General features: G+C 37.3%; 1 protein-coding gene across 1 annotated transcript in view; it reads right to left on the bottom strand.

Annotated features, from left to right (window-relative positions):
- CFAP47 (cilia and flagella associated protein 47) overlaps positions 1-19,875 on the bottom strand; it is a 353,360-nt gene that overhangs the window by 78,464 nt on the left and 255,021 nt on the right. The window contains exons 53-56 of the mRNA XM_075714741.1: positions 19,762-19,869; positions 15,278-15,389; positions 8,513-8,617; positions 3,889-4,045 (exon numbers count right to left, since the gene is read on the bottom strand). Of these exons, the coding sequence (XP_075570856.1) occupies positions 3,889-4,045; positions 8,513-8,617; positions 15,278-15,389; positions 19,762-19,869 (482 nt within the window). The remainder of the gene's footprint in view (positions 1-3,888; positions 4,046-8,512; positions 8,618-15,277; positions 15,390-19,761; positions 19,870-19,875) is intronic.

Genomic DNA, 19,875 nt, shown 5'->3' with positions numbered 1-19,875 from the left:
GCTTTATATTAAGTCAACAGTGCAAAGCATCAGGGACTTGTCACACCTTGTTTGGACTTGAGCTATTTTAGCTGTAACGGCACATAGCCGAAGTGCCAACTGTTACCTTATTTGTTTTTCAGCTTCAGCTGAAATCATACAACATATAGGAAAGACCTAACAAAATGAAGGGGTCATTGTGGAACTAAATCTGGGGACCAATAAGGAAGCAAGTGTAGCAACAGACCCTTTTGGAAACACAAAAATAACAGCTAGTAGATCCAAGACTGAGAAGGAAGAAACTGGCATTTTATCAACATTTCCTTCCCAGTGAAGAAGCCAGGATGTTGATGACTCTCTCTGATAGTTTATTGTGAAAAAATACAAGGTAGATATGAGAAGATTTGTGTATATCAGTTAGCAGCAGTTAGTATTAATTGGATAGTTTGGACTAAAAGTATTAGTGGTCAGGGCCCAAAGTTCAGCAACGTATGCTAATTTATCTGTCCAGCCAATAACCATCCTTCTCTGAAATTCCCTGTAACTTCTTCTCCACACGAAAGGCTGCAGCTGCCTGTGTTCAAGATCTGCTCTGATACAGTGCAGCTGTATAATCTGGTATCAGACTTCCGTGAAAACAGCTATGTTGTGAGTGAGTAGCATCTGGGGCCTCCACCCACTGGCTTGAGCTGCATTTAAATTCAGGCTCCTGCTGTTGGTCCTTGCCCAAGCTATGTCCTAGGCATGCTGACTGTGGCCATACACCTTGCCAAGCCTAGCCTACTTGATTTCCTCATTTGATCAAGGACTCGCCTTCTCACTGTGGACTTGGCTGTCAGTCACTAGACTATAGGCTGAAATTGGTTACTGCCACCAGACCTGCTGTGTTCTTTTTTGGATACTGAGGGGATTGCAGCCCTTGTTTGAAAGGCCTCTGCCAGTCTTGCTGTCACCTTTGGCTTCTGTCTCACTTTGTTTTGTGGAGCAGCTTGTTCTTGATGCTCCCTGACAGCTAGTATCGTTGTAGTTGGACTGATAATATTTCATCATTTGTGTATTTTGATTAGACCTAAGACTTTGATTAGATTGTTAATAAATTCTTAGTGCCACATACAAGATGCATTTGTTTAGCCCACATATGTTGCGCTGGATCCACAGCAGCATATGCTTCCATATTGTATGTCAGTTCACTGAGAAGATCCCTGCATCACTAAGTGGGTCTTCTGCTGAAATTCTCAGTCCTCCTTAGTAATCAGATGATTCACTCCTGAGCTGTTAATAAATTTTCTGCAAAACTCATCCAGCTCTGAGTACCTTTCTGGTTTTTAGTGTACAGAGACTTGAATAAGCTGAATCATCTCATGGTCACAGTAGCCTAAGCTATACAAGTGACTAAATTTGTCTTCTCTATCCTTTCTAAATAGCCTGCACCCATCCACAACCATGCTCCAATTGTGCACACTGTTGCTGACTGTCTTCATGACGGTGATCACATTGCAGCCTTGCAGCTGGCACGGAATTTTTGGTCTTCCTGTTTTTCCTGTTTGCTGCCCAAGCTCTGTGCAAATGTATGCAAAATATTTGAGGAAAGAATGCCCACAGAACCTTCTAGTCTCCTTCAATCTGTTCAATGGTTCCTTGGCTGTACAAGGAGTATAGATCTGTGTTTTTGCTATGTGAATGAACAGCAAGGCATAGTAACTGCAAGGTCAGATAAGCCTTGGCAATCTTTTCTGCAGCATCTCAATTTTGAGCTCCAGGAAAGCATCAAACTTCCTGGGATGATATGGTGTTATGGAAATTGGCAGCCTTTGTCCCATGGAGGAAGAAAACTTCAACCACTAGCACTCATTGCTTCCTGTTTAATAGTGCTCATTCTAACCTGAAGACCCAAGATGCTCAGCCTGGATTCTTCCCCCTCAATGGAACTTTTTTTCACTGCTTCTCTCCCAGAGCTCTGAACCTACTCTTTAGAGGAACAGCTGCAGATGGAAATGCAGACCTCCCCATTGCTTGGACTCTCTGTCTTCTTGATGCTTCTGTCTTCTTTTGGTCACACCAAACTTCTCAGCCTTGAAGGGTTTGGCTCTTGTTTCTGCAGAGTCTCTGCAAAGATCCTGTCAATCTCTCGTTCATTAACCTTGATGCAATAAAGCTCCTGCATCTGGCACCACAGGAAGTCTACCAGAGCACATGTCTAACTGGTGAGGTCATTGCCATTAGAAACCTTTAGAACTCCTGACTGCCTCAGACCAGGGTTGCAGCATCCACCCGCAGGATTTCCATTTGTATTACAGAAGTAATGATTGCACCATCCAGGGCCTGAGAGTGGCTCCTGCAGTGTGTTGTCAACATCTACGCATCCTTTTCTACTACGAACAGCACTTTTGAGCCTTCTGCATGTGCCCTGAATGCCAACTGCTGCATCAACTGCCCTTACTGTGTGCAGACCCAGTCTGCAATGACTCTTGTCACCTAAGGGTGACTTGATGCCACATAAGTAGGAAGCTGGACATGACTCTGTTCCCCTCTCTGCCAGGTCCCCTGCTCAGCAGGTAAACTCTGGCACTGTCCCTGAGATCATGGCCATGATTTACTTAGCCTGTAAACAGTGGATCTACTGCATGCTGCTGCTTCCTTCACTGTTGTCCGGAAGAGAACAACAGAAACTCAAAAGTGGTCTGATCATTTACAAATGGAACTCTATTTTGTGACAGTCATGAATGAAAATATTTTAGAAGTTAAACATGGAAAACTGCACTAAAACCTGCCAAAAAAACTTGGTCAGAAAAAGTATAGAGCATCCAGTCATGATACCAAAATGCTCTTGACCAGGCACCATTTAAGTAAAAGAATATCCAAAATCACCCATATATTAACTGTGTATGCAGCCAAAGCTGTATTTCTGTATTTCTAATTCATATCTCAGAAGGCGTAATTAAAAAGCATGAGTTCAATGCAACAAATAAACAAGTATCTATATATTTTAAAAGTCATATTTCTTCACTTATTCTACGTGCCACAAACCTCAAATCATAGCGTGAGTGTGTAAACCTGGCTTCACCTTTGCACATGTTTGATTTTGCTACCCTTTTATGTTTCCCAATCCATGGGGTCTGCATCAGGGGCCACTGTAAGGCTTATCTTCAATTTTTGTTATACATAGATGCCAGGAAATGCTTTGGCACCTGTTTTCTGATGCTACATGTTATGTTGGGCTAGGTGGAGATTCAGAGAACCTTCTACAGCTCTCTGCTTCACTCAGAGTGAAATTTACTCTTTCATTGATTAAATTTCAGTCATCGGGGAGAATCTGGGACTTTGAACTTGAGTTCTACGGCATTTGTGAAATCTCAGTATGGACAGTGACTTGACAATCTTTGATAATTCTGGATCTTATATTATTTTTTGAAGTATGTTTGAAAATATTGCTGAAACATACTTGCTTGGAAGGTCAATCCGAAAAAAAGTCAAATGTTTTGCCCTTACTAACTCCTTTAGCTATCTAGAATCTGACAAAATAATATAAACTATTTTGGAAAATAACTGAGGAACAAAACCCAAACAAAACATTAGCTATTTGGCTTAGACATACAGCTCCCAAAACACACCCCAGGAGTCTTCTGTTGCCTAAATGCTACAGTGCAGTCCACAGCCAACAACCAGATGCATGTACATATGAGGCTGTATGACCTAAGAGGTCTACTGTGAACAGTTGTTGAAGGTTTGTGTTACTTCTTAGCTCCCACAGCACAGTCTGCAAGAGCTTTTCAGCGTGAATGATACACAATATCTCTGTTGCCAGGAAATGGAATGAGTCAAATGTAATCACATCCCACTCACACTTTTAATGCAGCCCAAGGAGCTTAAGTTCATTGCCCCACCCCCAAAAAATCCAAACCCCTGTACCTGTCAGCATGACATCCACCACCACATTTTCAGGAGTTGGATTTTTGAAGGATATAATGACAGAAGAACGCTGGCCAATGCATGCACTTATACTGGTTGGTTCCATCAGCTGAGGGGGAAGACCAGTCCCCGAAAGGTAAAATATCCACTCTTTAAGCTGTAGATAAAACATGTGTCATTATTTATTATTTGATGTGTAAGATCTGTACATTTTAAGGCATTTTGCCTACTTCTTTCTTCTAGTGTTCTATGCTGCTTTTAAGTGCAGTTGTAAGTGAACTGTTGCTTAACACTTTCTTTCTTTCTTCTTCCCTCAAGCTGTAATGTTACTCTAAGTGTTGCTATCTGGAAATCAATAGTTCCAGTCTGGGAGATGTTCACATCTCTTTGCATTTAACTTCTGTGCTACTCTGAGCATGGAGTATTTAACTTCCATATAGCTACTCAGAGTTTCCAGTGCAGTGAATGGAAAGATGTAGGTGGTTGCAAGAGGGCAATTCAAAGCACGTATATTAGAACCTGAAAGCAGATGAAGTGAGAAGTTCTTTTCAGAGGACAAAGCAAGAAGGAAAATTCTTTGATGGGACAGCAGTAGAATCACACAAAAAGGTAAAACTGTTACTCCAAAGAAAATAAAGAACATTAACCACTATACACAGAAGAATCGAGAATATTGGAAGGAACTAGTAGATATAAAGTGTCATCACAGAGCAGAAAAAATGGAAAATATAATTAAATTGATGTGTAAATTTTGATCTTTATTTTCAGCATGACAGTAAAGAGTTGCCTACCCCACATTTACTCTTTTAAGGTTACAAAGGGTGATGTTAAAAATGCTACTCATTATGGAACCTTTAAAGGTGAATGAGCGGCAAAGGTGAATGGTAAATATAAAGATACTACCATTATTTTAAGGAAAGTGCTTAATTTGTACATTCCCATTACTGCCTTTAAATAATAACAATACAGACTAAAATCTGAGGCTTATTAAAAACTGCTCGAAGTGATTTGTTTTGCTCATTATCACTCAAAGGTATGTATCACAAAGAGAATAGAAAATAATAAATAAAATCAAAACACTATTTTTGTTATCTGAAATATTGCATTTACTTCTGCATAGTCTGTCTGAAAAAAATAAGGAAATCTGTAACAGACAGGGTTCAAAAATCTAACAACAAATCGGGAAATACTTAGAGTAAAAAGTGACTAATATATTGAGACTTCTCAGCATAAACAGGGATAAATAAAATGGCACATAGTTTGTCTTCAGAAAATAGCTTTGGACAGCAAAATTGCATGCCTTTATTATCATTTTATAGAGAAACATTCAATCCAACAAGAAAAAAGACATTTTGATCTTACTGCAGGACATTTTTTTTTGGTAAAAGTCATCCAAGGCTACAGGATTTTAATTTAAAAAAAAAAAAAAAAAGAGGAAGAACTGTTTATATATTGATGTAGGGACCACCCAATACTACAAATCAGAATATAAAAATAGAGCCTATGTTTTGTTTAGGGTTTAGACTGTCATCACCTGGTTTGTGAGGACTTCGGCATTACTCAGATTAATAAGAATTAAAAACTACCTCCCTTTAAAATTACATTTTATTTCATTATTGTTGATTTAAACATGACCTATAGTCTGTTTATTGTTACAGATTCACGAGCAGGAAGCTAGCACCGCTCACTATTCAGATTCTGATGGGAAGGCAAATGCTGGTGCAATACAGACTTTGAAGCAACACAGGACTAACTTTTTGGTGAAGCCCCTTTGCCGGTCATAGTCAACAAGAAACTGCCCACCAGTTGCCAAGCCAGCATGCCATAGCATTTGTGTTCCTCGCTCATGTTCTTCCTTACCACATCAGCCTCAAGAAGTTAAATGTAAACAAAAGGCTGAGCACACTTTGCAGGCTTATTTTGAAGGACTGGAACACAGGCGTGGGCATGCCAGAAGACCATGTTTTCAGAAAGCTGGATGTGTCAAGCTATTAGTAGTCCACACTGGCTTGTTACTGATACTTTGTGCTTGCTTACAAACACAGTAACAAAAAAATTTTTTTTGCAAAACTCTTAATACAGAAGTTATGAGGCAATATGAGCAACAACACTTTCCAGGCCCACTGTAAATTTTATGTGAACCACCTTGTTCACAGCAAGTAATTTTACATTGAGGTACAGTGCAGGGGTGGGAGGAGTGCACATGTTCATATTTTGTGCAGGTGAGCTGTAAATATCAAGCCTGAGCTCTATTGCTGAAGACTCAGACTCATGGTCTACAAACATTAAAGACTGTAGCTTTTTTTCTTTTTTAAAGACTGATTTTTTGTGGTTAACAAGCAGAGCCATGTTGAACCCCATTGCTTCAAGAGCTGAGCGTCTTTCAAACAACACACTGAAACTCTATCAAACTGAGTAGCTAAAGAAGGAGCCAAACAAAATCAGGGGTCAGTCTGGAAAATAAAACAAGGCAACCAAAAAATTATACAGATTACAGGGCAGGCCTGCCTTGCCTGACCTGCAGTTACTGTTCCTCACTGACCCACTTTGTGATGGAGCTCAAGATCATGTATGCTCAGTGCAAGAATCAAGAGGAAAAAAGATTAAAAAAAACAGAATCTTAAGGCAAATAATACAAGATAGGATCTAATATTGGGCTCAGTCTCCCTCTAATATCACTTACTACTGTTAAATGCTCTGCATTACACCTGGATGCTAGCAATGTGGTAAAAGAATAGGATAATACAGATATGTTAGAAGTCTGGGTGTGGGTTATGTTCAAGCTGACCTTTGAGTTGTGCTGTCCCAACAAACTTAATTTCAGATTTTCACAATGATTAGAGCTAAACTCAGATTCACTTGGTGAAGAGCTCTTCATACAGCTTCAAACCAGAAACAAATGAAGCAGGTAATAGCACAGAGCAGTTTCTCCCAGTTCAGCAAAGAAGCACAATCAGAAATAATTAAGGCTTACCCTGTAAGTACTGTCACTAACTGATTTTAGATTAGTCAGCTCTTCAGCTCTCAGATGGCTTAAGTATCCATTCAGATATATTTAATCAGAGAAATCAAGGGAGGGAAATCAATGTCGGGGGCGTTGGGGGTGGGGGGGTACATGAAAAGTTGTTTGAGGCAACCACCACTGATAAGAAACATTCTTCAAGTCTTCATTAAAAAGGGCAGCTATATTTACACAAATATTCACTGTCAGCTATCAGTATAACAATTAGCAAACTAAAATAGCCTGGGGTTAATTTAGTAAGGACCGTAGCAGTGAAAATGAATGAAAATTTACAAAATTCAAAAGATTGGGGCATAAAAAGTTCTCTAAGAAATTACAAAGCTTATACCAATATATTGAAATGGTGAAAGGGTTCTGGACAAAGCAGCTAGAAGGATGGGATACTGACTAAAGTTCACTGCAGATAAAAACTTGGAGATTTGCCATTACTTGAAAGGAGAAACACTGGATGACAAGATTCAGGTGGCAGGGTTCAATTTATTCCTGAAAGGTTTAAGTGAATTGTTGTATTGTTTTATTGCTTCTGTATTTTGTGAATAATTTCTTTTTTAAAATGTAGATAAGATTTCTGTGTACCATTAGGATCCAGACAAGATAAGGACGTTGAACTGGCCTTGCATATATACTAGTCATATAAGAATTGCTGTCTCCTTGCTTTTATGCTTAATAAATATTTAAGAGAGTTCCTGAAAATAAATGCTGCGCTAACACCACCTACAAATAACCTGTCTGTTCAACATTCTTTATCAGGAAAAAAATTGCCATATCACTTTCTTCACTATTTGTTTTCTTCATATAAAAGAATATTCGCTTTTGCAGTATTACTTAAAACACTACTGAAAACTCTTGGTAGCACGTAACTGGAGCAATTCACAGATCAGCAGTGTATTAGGATATCTGAAAGTCCAAAAAGAATAGAGAGGAAATTGCACAGAAAGCAAATGCTTCATTCAACCACAGCTCATGTGATGAAATATTATCATTTACATCATACTATCAGTTTTTCTTTTGTTTCCATTTGTAATTTTTAATCAGCTAGTAGGTCATGCTGATGACTCATGTTTCTTTGTTTACTTGTTTCTCATTTAAAATTAGGAAAATTCACAGTGAAAAAAATGTCAAGAAATCTAAGACACTCAAAGTAAAAACCATTTTCAAACAAACTGAAAGGAAGAATTCACTGTTTCAAGTGCGTGACCTTCCAAAATTCAGACCAAATAAAAAATGAAACAATTGAATTTTGTTTGGGGTTGGGAAAAACATCAAGGAATTTAATTTCAGAGGTGACAATGCTAAGAAGTGCCAGTCTTCTGGTGTTAAAACCAGCAGAACTAATTACCAAGAAAGCTAAAATTCTTCATTACTTATTCTACCTCCTGGGCCATTATGCCACATTTTAATACTGTAAATAGAAAAATTTGTGTGTAAAACTAAGGTTAAAACAAATACTAACTTTTGAGCATCTTTGCATTTGCTCTTTCATTATGCATCCAGCCATTAAATTTCAACTTGACCTACAGACTGAAACCCTTACTTACATGCCTATTAAAAATCTTATCTAATCTGAATTCCAAATGTTGTGGGCAGCAAACAGTATCATACCTGTGAACATTTGAAGGTTATTGATGCCTTGTGATTGCCTCTTCCAAGGGCAGACGGACAGAATTGCACAGGTACTTCAGTGGTGGAATGAGGAGAGACAATCAGCTGTACAAATACAAGAAAGAAGCAAAGAAAAGAGAGGGGGGAAAAATCAATTTTTTTGAATCTGTTTCTGGTTTGTGCTTTGTATTGAGTGTTGATGTTTATGTGATTAATGTGTTCCACCAGATGCATTCTCCCCTCTCAGCAAGCATACGCTGCTAAGGCACCAAGTGTATTGCAGTAAACAATCCTAGTGGCAGTCACTGCACGTTCATTCCCCAGAAACTACAGAGCTGGTGTTACAGATTACACAAATACCATTCAAACACAACTTTGGTGTCTGACTGTATTGATGACACGGAAAGGTTATCACATTGATCTCCAAAGACACCAACTGGCTTATAAGGGAAATTGTAGGTTTTAATAAACTAGTGCTTTGTCTCTCTTCCGCTTACCTTTATCTAAACTAACATTGTAAATTATGTTAGCAGTTTTCTCTTCATCTGAACTATACTACTTGAGTCTCAGTTGCACAGGGAAAAGCAAAGCAGCTGACTACAATGGGGTCATGAATATTTTTAAGAATGAGATAAGTAGTGAAAGAATAGAATTACAAATAATAAAAATGCCAATGCGTTGAGAGAACGATCAGCTAGAATCATTGGATACACAATTACTGTGTCTATTGTTTTAATTAGAAACATTCTAGGCTTTTAATACCATACATATTTAAATAATGTTTGCATGTAAGAAGAGAGAAAAAGATCATTAATTGGAATTATGGACACTCAAGCTGTATTTTAGAAAATGAATATAATTTACAACTAATAAAGGTCCAAACAACACCCTACAACAGCTGGCACTGACAAGCCCTTTTATAAAGGAAACGTCAGCCCTGGAAGAACAGGCCACTAACAGGCAGTGAACAGGAGTTATTAAAACATTCATTTTTGTTTACTACATTTAATGGTTGCAAGATGCCTGGCTGCACCAACAAGCCCTGCAACCTCTTCCCACCCGAGGGGTTTGACTGTCTGTGCTCTGATACGGCGCTTGGCTCGGGACTGAGGAAGGCTTGAGCTTATGGCACAGCAAGGCATGGACCTCCACCAGTAGCCCTGTCCCACCATGCCCAGAGACAGCGAGCAGAGCCATGACGGGGACAGGGATGGGGACCCACTGCGGCACCAGGACCACTGGCCACAGCCACAGTGCTGATGCCAAAGTGGAAGCCCCAGAGGGTGAAGCAGGGACAGAGGTCTCCACTACCAGCCCATCAGAGGCCCCTGATGAAGCTTATGTTGCTTTTCCTCGCTGCCCTATGGCTTTCCCTGCCATCCCAGAGCTGGACCCAGGCAGAGGCCACAGGCGTTGTGGTCCTGCCAGTCATCTTCTGGTTGTGTCTATAGGGTACCAGCACAACTACAGACTGGGATGCTGGTGTACCTTGAACAACGGATATTCCTACTGACAGCAGTGGGACCTAGATTGAGCAGAAGAGAGGACAGAGCTCAGATGTGATCAACTAACGCACAAAACTTGAAACGTTATTTTTCTCTTTTGGGGGGCAAGTTTTAAAATAATTTATCAGAATAATGCCATAACAGTTTATCGGTTTGAAGACATTAACTGTCTTGTCTATTGTGGGGGTGATATTGTATTTTTTCAAACTTTACAAATTTAATTTTACAGTTTCCACAGCATGACAAAAAACATTTCTGGAAGGGTAGGTAGGTGGGTCTCACGCATAGAGCATGCAGCTCGCTGCTCTGGGCCCACTCCCACTTGGCTGTTACAGCACCTGCACCTCCCATACGGGGAGCACAGCATTGCTGCATCGCCTACACTTCACAGTCTCGTACATCCCGTAGGTAAGTGATAACTTGAAAGCACATTTGCCACCAGCAGTCAACTGCCACCATCCCACGCTTGTCACCTTTGCAAGGCTTCTGTATTACCCAGAATAACAGACCTGAGGGAGAGTCACCTCCCACAAACCACCTCCATCCCCATCTGCCCCACTGCCCAGAGTTCATTCAGCTGTTTATCATCTAAAAGGAGCCTGAACAGCTCATTTCTCAGTGAGTTCCTGGGCATGCTCAGTATCCAGAGACCTTTTTCTGAGATTTTTTACTTTCGTTTGCAGTCTAGTTCTTACCTACTTTGTCCAAACCAACCACCCCCATTTATCAAATGAAGACTTACAAACAGAGAAGGAACTTTAATGATTACCCCCTCCCAAATACTTTTTAACAAAAAGAAAAAGCAGGGTAAAGACAGATTATCACAGCATAAGAATACGATTAAAACTACAATTTTTAAAATTTTTAGTAATTTCACTGAGAGATCTACCTTATTTGGGATAAAAACTTTCCCATTAAGATGAAACCAGACTGGAATTCATTTTCAATAACCATTACTCAACACATTATCATTACACAGAAAATGCACTGCCACAATGAATCTAAATAATCAACATGGAGTTATGATAATCCAGCAGACTGCCTGCTCTGAAAGCAGAAAGGATTTTTATTTTTTACATTATAGGTCTGTTTCAAGAAAATTAATTTTATATTACACAGTAAGATGTTCTAATGTATCCAGAAAGTAATTTGGTTTGAAATAAACTGCTGGGTAAAAAAGAGAACTTACTTTCTACTGAAAAACAGAGAAAAAAATTGCTTTAAAAACTAGAATTGAGAAATAACGTTAGCAACATGCTTAAAGAAGGTCATACTTGGCCACAATCATTCAATAAAATATTTTGAAGTTAACCCATCCCCTGCATTTCATTTTGTTTACATAAACAAGTGGCTTCCAAGATACTCATGTGAAAGGGAACTGGTGTCATTACTCTTCATAAGATCTCAGATATAACTGTTCAAATACAGAAACTGAGTCTGAAGAAGACTGAGCAACTACACATGCATTATTCCTGTTATAAATCCAATAAAGGAGGGAAATTTTTCATTAAATCTAAAAGTTTATTCTCTACTCTGTACAAAACAATACCCTCGGTCATTAACAAACTAATAAAGCTTGCACACAGAGACTTTGAGACTGCACTTCTCTCTGCCAGCCCTTCTTTATTAAGTTATGTTTCCTCAATAAAAAATGTGTTTCATAGCTGATCAGGACTGAAGGCAGCTTCATGAAAAAGGTTTAGGCTAGTGATTAGCCAGGAGAATAGCAAGCTGAAGACTTACAGTGAAAGCTTGTTTCTTTCTGGCAATATAGATGATCCCATTTGTAAGAGTTTTTTGTCCATTTAAGTTACATCATAAATATATGTGTGTATAAATATAATACACATACATGTGAAATCTGTCCATGTGTTTATATAGAGGGAAAGAAGTAAGTTGGGGAACATAGCATTACTGATGATTAAGAATTTTCATCTGTTAAATGTTGAACATTAATCTTAAATGCTGAACATGAATCGTTCTGTACTAGAGATAAAGCAAGCTGTGGTTAGGAAAGAAACACAAAACTCAATATCCCAATGACTCTTCCTCCAGAAACTCATAATGCCCAATATGTTAATGAGAAACAAGTTAGGAATTTTGCAGCAAACTTGTGGGAGTTCACTTCTGTTCCAACTTCTAGAGAATTTGGCAGCATTTATAGAGATATTAAGTTAACCCATACAGCGTAAGGTTGACAAGAAAGAAAACAAAAATTAGGCATAGCTTGTTAAAAAAAAAAAAAAAAAGAAAATCCACATTAAAGGAAATCTTTGAAAACTTCTATCAAATCCTTGAAAGAGAACCACGTTCGTCTATTCCATTTAAAGCTGTTTTAGTCTACAATTGCAAAGCTGCTAACAAGATACATATACTTTTCTCATTTTCACCAGTTTACAAAGAAGTTAATGGAGCTGCTTGTAATTTACATGAAGCTGACAAGAGATTTAAAGCCTTCGAATTTCACTTAGACTTTTTTAAGCACCCAGAAGTTCAGGAATCCTTGAGCATAATTCAACTGGACCTCAGGAAAGCCTATTATTAATGATGTCAGTACTTGAAGTAGAATCAGATCTATAGAAAATAACCCCTTGTGGTATTTCAGCAATGCTTTCTGCTGCAAACTGAAACTGGAACAAACTTATACACACACACGGATATTTGCATTTGTTTAAATTCTGAAATACTAGTCAAAATTTTGGTTAACATTTTAGGCAATTGATCAATAGGAAAGCGAAAATTTTCTCCAATATCTCTGTTGAATCTGGCTTATCTAACATAACTTAGTGACTGATGAAATCCATTTGAGATATCTTCTGACTGACAGCCCAATATCTTCAACAGTTCTACATCTTAGATTAAATAAATATAGAATATAAATAGAAAATAAATATGGATAATTATATGAAATATTAAAATTACTCATTTAGAATATGCAGAATTCTAAAATGACTGTACTAATTCTCCTCAAACATTACCTACCTTAATTGGATAATATGTTGTTCTAATAATTTGCTCTCTATTGTTGCATTTCATCTGAGGATTGCTCAAATCAGAATTTTTCTGCTGGCAAGAAAGCATTATTTGCTTTAAAGAGAGCAGAAACTTGAATAATTAAGATGGGAAACTTCTTCCACACATCACAAAGACATTGAAACAGGCATTAGTATAAACTAATACCTGAAACACAGGTTACAGTTTATAAGAACAAGCAGTGATCTTCTGGAAGTTGAACGCAGTGCTGTATGGAGGGACTAAACCTAGGATGCAGCTTATTCAGGAGCAGCAGCAGGTATTTAAACATCACCCCTTGCCTTTGTCATCAAAACTGTGAAGGAAATCACATTACCTCTCTAAACATGGGTCTGCAATAGAAGAAACAAGTTCAAAAAGGGACAGATACATGAAATAAATATTAGGTAGTTGCTTATAGCAAACTCACCAAAGTTATCCTTTACCTGGAAGAACTACTGTAATTCACAAAGAACATTTCAGAATTCAATGCATAAACGATATACAGGACTGAGTATTCTATTATGAAGAAAAGAAAGAAAGAAAAGAAATAAAATTACAGCAGTTAGTGTTGAATGTGTCTTTTCCTAAGCAAAGTAATGTAGTTATTGGTGATATGTGAATCTCTGGTGATAAATTAGGAAAGCTGAAAGGAGATTTTTTTTTTTAATTTCCTGGACAAGGTAACATGCAATCTACAGGAGCCAAAAGTCACTATAATTAAATCTAATCCAATTCTGTGCCAATGACCTAAGCATAACGTCTATATTACTTCTAGATGATTAATACAGTTTGCACCCATTATGTTTCTTAGCTCCTATTCAAATACCAATTGATGAAATGATTAGTAATAACACTTGTTGAGTTTTAACGTAATGTGCAAAGATGTGTTCATATACATGACAGACTAAAATAAAGAGTTCATGGTTTACACTTTAATTTAATGTAATGCTTTGTATGCAAAACACAGGGCAGTTCACTAAATAAGTGTGATCATCTTTAGCTGTTATCTTTAGAGCCTCTTTTAAGAACATTTGGTCTTGTTGTACTGCTATATTTGATGCTGTTTAGTTTCTGAAAGCCAAAAATGCACATATTATGACTTCAACGCATTCCTCTATTTTTCCCATACAATCCATTTTCTACCTTCTCAGCTTTATATTAGGATCTTATCACAATATTCCTCTCCTCTCCCCCTGACCCTTATACCAGTTCACACAAATAAACCAGCTCTAGTGCACATCTTCCTTGTCCTATCTTCCTCATGTCTAGAAAAGGTGCAGTTGCCACTTCTTTCCTGTCTGCAACAGGTTTCTTCATTTTCGTTTAAGGTTCTATATTCACATGCTAATAAGAGGTCCCCCATTAGGGACCCCCTTGCACCAGAGTTTCCACGCATCTGTCCTCCCTTTTATCATCTCCCCATCATAAAAAGGACACATATTTAATAGCATTAATTGTTAATAACATCCAAAGAGTTCTTTACAGGACCTGTACTATTAACTAGTAATCAATGCAAATATTTTTCAGAATCCTGACCATCTAGAACTCTAGCCAATCTTGATGAAAATATGAAAGCTGAGCCCATCTATACAACTCTCAGTCCTTCAAAAGACAAAAGTGTCAGGCAGCAAGGTGGAAGGGCTCCTGTGATGGAGGATGAAAAAGTAGTGTACATAATAGTAACAGGATGAAGATTTTCTCAGTCGAAATCAGTCACAGGGTAAATGTGAGTTTGGAGGATAAAATTATTCCAGGTATTTGCTTGAAGCTTCCTTGCGGCTAAATTGATCACATTCTTATTTATAGGCCCCACAAGTTAGTTATAACTGCCATGACTATGAGATATTCTTATATTCTTACATTACCATTTTATCTACTTACCTAAATATTTACCTAGTTATCCTGTTGATTCTTAGAAACTTGTGAAGCTTTTAATACAGCTGGTTTGTTTACAACTTGTCTTTCTAATGTCTCCTGATTATTATTTGCAACCAACACTGCAGTCCTTCTCAAAACCATTCCACAAAGCATTCCAGGGAAAAAACATTTATACTTCAGTTTGTGCTGTTTTTCAAGTTTGTTTTCATCCTTAAGCTATAAAATCTTTAGAATACATACTTATAATGCCTCTAATCCTTGAGACTATGTTGTGTGTTCTGAACTCACAGTATGATACACAATTCAATATGTTTTGAAAAGAAGGCTCTCTTTATCACTTTTGTGAAAGCACAGAAATCTTACTTACAGGGTGTTTTGGATCAGTCTCAGTTGAAAAATTGCTAGGATTGCTGTTAACAATTTCTAGCTCCAGAGTTTCATGTGTAGGATTAGAGAGAGGTATGTATAGACGAGCCCATCTGGAAAAAATACATATACGCAATGACTATTAATTACAAAGCTTCTTCCATTGCATTTTATTATTCATCACCTGTTTTCTTTCTTGAAAAATTAGTACTTTTTAAAATAAGAATTATGTTTTATTGTATTAGTATTTTTCTGCTAGTATTGGCACATATTTAATAGTACTGATTAATATTATTAATAATTATTAATAACAATAAAAACTGGTATCAATAACCATTCTAATCCTTGGGTCATTTTTAAGGGCAGAATTTGTCTTCCTGTACTTCAGTTGCCAAGAACTTAAAGTTAGTCGGTTAAAAGGACTGGCTAGCTCCCTCAGTACTCAACAAGGAGAAAAACATTTTCAGGGAGAATTGGTCCTAATGCAGCTCATTAAGATGCAGAATCACTTTTCATTGTCTACAGGAGGGGCCTTAGACTTAGCCTTAAACTTGATGCCTAACTTTTAGATAGGAGGATGTGGAAATGAATCAGTGTCTCCGATACCACAGCTTCACATTTATTCCTAGGCACCAATTTGCAGATTTATAGCTCACCTTTCTTTTCTTACTTTCTGTAGATCTAACTTTGCAATAAAACATTTTAGTGAAACAGATAATTCAGAGTGCCAAAGCATTTGGTTACAAAAAAAAAAAAAAAATTTATGTCTTATTATTCTGTAGTCTATCCATGGACTCATAGTCTGCCTCAGGAAAAGCACTGGACAGAAATTAAAGGTAATCAGATAAATTATATCTGTAACTCCTTCTTGTCTAAGCAATGGTTTACAGGAAAAGCTTGTAATTAAGTGGTGCTGCCAATAGCTTTTGATTTAGTGCCACTAGGCAACCATTCTTCTTGATCATCTTGTAACCTTGAGATCTCAAAACAAACTTAGTGTTCCACAACAGCTGTTTCAATGGAGGTTCTGCCTGCTTCCCTTGTCTTTCTTCCTCTGAATGGACTCAAAATCTGTTTCATTTTGTACAATTGTTGCATTGTTCATTACAGCATAATGGTAAATCATTATGTTGCACATGTAGATTATGTATTTTAATGAATATTGTGGCTGTCGCAGAACAAAGATTGGCGAATGCTGATTGCATAAATGTTATGCTTTAAATCAGCTGGCACTCTATTTTACAGACTGTCCTTCTTTATTTGCTAATTAAAGAATAAACAAGCACAAGATACCTTCAATAAGGAGCATAGTTTTCAAAAGAACTCGTAAGAATCCCCAAAATTCCTCTATTTTGATCAAAATAATATATTATTTGCCTTTAACAAAGACACATGACCATAAATCACATTCTCATTATAACATCAAGGGACACAGAAAAGAGATTCAAGGTGAATCAATGAAAACAGTAAATAAGAAAAGTTTGAAAAATTAGATACATATATTGGTTTTGCTGTAATTTATCTACCTAATGGATATTCCCTCTAGTCAAAGCTGTGGCAGGTCAACTGCCAGATTGTTCCACATATTTATCCTCTGGAAAAAATTAGTCAGTTAATCATAGCTAAACCAGTAAGGAAAAAGAAAATATAAAAAGCAACATTCACAAGAGAAGGTATTTCAGTCAAGCTTTGCAGCTGTAACTTCAGGCCCTGAAACTTGTGTGCAGGTGGGCTACTTCCAACATATGCAGTGTTATAAATCCCCAGAAGCTGAGTGCCCGACTTGTTTTTGACTAACGCTGTCAAAGCATTGTATCACTGAGGTCTCAACAGCAGAGAGTAGAGAAATACCAGGAAAGTTTCACACAACAACTTCAGGTTCACCTGATAATTCCCATTTTTCACATTTACCATCTCTAGCCTTTACTTTTTTGTTGGATCTCTTTCATACATAACACTTTGTCAAAGGGAAAACTATGTTGGAATATCTGAAATTTCAGTAAGCAACTATTTGACTGTTAGCGGTTCTTCAAGTACTCAAAATCCATTAAGAGCCTCTGCCACCCACACGTTGACTACCCTGTTTATGCTAGAAAAAGTTGTTGCATATGACAGTAAATTCAAGACCACTGTGAACATCACTCAACTGACTCTTCAATGACTCCACTGTGGACCCATATAAGGATGGATAAATGAAGATGGAGAATATCAGGGAGGAGGTTTCCTTGCCTAGAGGCTTATGCTGAAGGATATGTTAAATCTACCTTGAGAGAAACAAAAAGCAGATCTGACTGTCATAAACCCTGAATGTTAGGGTATCTGAAGAAGGGTTAAAAGATAAACTGTTAGAATTTGTTCTTTTCTCTTTCAAGAATTGGCTAGAAATTGATCCTAAGTGTATCAATGGGTTCTTGGCTCCTAATCCAGTTCCAAGTGATGTTTCAAGGACAAAAATACTTAAATTTTCCAGATTGATAGCAAAAAGAATGCAGCGAGCTCATAATGAAAAACATTATTCTTAGAAGCATATCATCTATGATAATGCTTTTTCCGCATTCAAGGAAAAGGTGGTAGAATGGGAGTTAGTCTCTTAAAGAATGACAAAGCTTCACCAACCAGAAATGCTTCAAACATTTTATGACATTTACAGTCCACATCTCTGGGAACATAGCAAGGAAGTGCACCCATTCAGAACAAACCAAACTGACACCTTTCTTAAACAGACTACACATAAATGTCTACCTGCATTGCCTTTACATATTCAGCATACATTAATGCAGTCAATTTACTTGGACTATCTCATCTTTTCAGCAAACAGAGCAATTCTCAATTTAACTGCAACCTCAAAGCCATCATCGATTGCCATTGTCCAAAATTTTGCACTTCAAAAAGAGGACATTATGCTGATGACACAGTAGAAATTAATTTCTGGAAAAAGGAGAGTGTTGAGGGAAATAACTGAACAAAAAGCAGGAGACTATGAAGCCAAGAATATGGCAGATAATGTAAACAGGAAAGGAAGAAGTTTGTCCGTTTTGTTATAATGTTTTATAATATATATAAAAAAAGATATATGAAAGAGACTACTGTTAATTTCCTGTTATACATTATTGCTGTTGCTGCTGTTGCTAACAGTTAAACTAAATATTACTTCTTTGTTCTTCCACCACTATCTGCCCAGGGCAGATGCAGATGAGTTTTTTTATACATGCATAGAAATTACAACATATATCTACTTGTAAAGTGAAAAAAAATCTCATTTGAAAAAATAAAACATGGAATTCAATGAATTTGAGATGATAGTTTTGACAGGAAAGTGTTTTAGTTGATGGAGCTAATTCTTTCCAACATACTTTTTACTTGCAGTAGGAAAGGATGACTTGCCATTCTCAGCCAGACCACTTGTGCATGTAGTTAACAGGTAGGGCATTCTAGAGAAAATTACAAATGCCGGCTAGTCTGAATGAAAAGGTTTTAAGTTATTTCTGACTCCTAACAGTGTCAGCCTACGTAGTAGAGAAAAATTGCAGTTTTTACTCCAGTCAGGCCAGAATTTTAAAGTAAAAACCAGGAAAATGACAGCCCTACTGATTTTCTTAGAAAAACATAGTAAGAAAGGCATTGCCAGTCTGTGCATCATATATGAACAGCAGAATATATTCACTCACAAATATTCAATCAGGTAAAATTTCATGTTGTAGTCTGCAACAATATTTTTTGCTCAGTCCATAATGTATATTAATTATAGATTTAGTCAAAGATAAGATATACAGAAGTAAGTGGAATTTAGCGTTCAGAAGAGCAGTGTGTCCACAGAACCTACTACTAAGAAGAGGTAATAGCTGGAAGAGCACTACTGAAATTCTGGCATTCTTGAAAGTCTTATCCTAAAAGTTTTGATTTCTGTCTTGAAAGTCAGAACTGAAAATTATGCTATCAAAATGCAAGATGAAATTTTGTTGAAGGAAGACAAGAATTGGGTTTATTTCTCTGTCTGCTCCAAGTAGCTCATCTTCTCAACACTTGCAGTGTTCCAACCATGTCTGCCCCCGGGAACTGCAGGACAGAAGTGGTATTACTTTGCTATTTCTTGAGACGTTAAAAGAAATTGATAACTGGTATACAAGCATTTGTAAAGCAGGACTATCAGCTATATTCCTAGTTCAGAAAGAGAAAAGAAAATAAAATAAAACAAACCTACAGAACTCTGTATTATGGATCTTTATGATTACATTCTGCAGTATTTTCAGAGTGATTTCGATATCAAGACTTCAGAGGAAGTCTACATACAGGCTACAATTCCATGTCAATTGTTTTTCTGCAAGGAGAATTTCAGCTATCTACACATATATCTATGAAAGTTATCTGCAAACTACTATAGTACATATACAGCACTCTTCTGGCTTTTTGTTGTAAACTCTTCATGTGCTTTCCATGATACTTCAAACCAGTGACCAAGTTCAGTACTATGAACTACATACTTACTTTCCAAGCTCACATTCTATTTCAGGTAGACTAGTTGGCAGTGGTTTCTCTACAATCAACTTCAGTGCATACCAAAACTCTCCAACCATATCTGACAGGAATATAACACTAAAA

This window comes from Pelecanus crispus, chromosome 1 (genome assembly GCF_030463565.1).
Source record: "Pelecanus crispus isolate bPelCri1 chromosome 1, bPelCri1.pri, whole genome shotgun sequence".
Lineage (NCBI taxonomy): Eukaryota > Metazoa > Chordata > Aves > Pelecaniformes > Pelecanidae > Pelecanus > Pelecanus crispus.
This window is presented reverse-complemented; position numbering and strand designations above follow the sequence as displayed.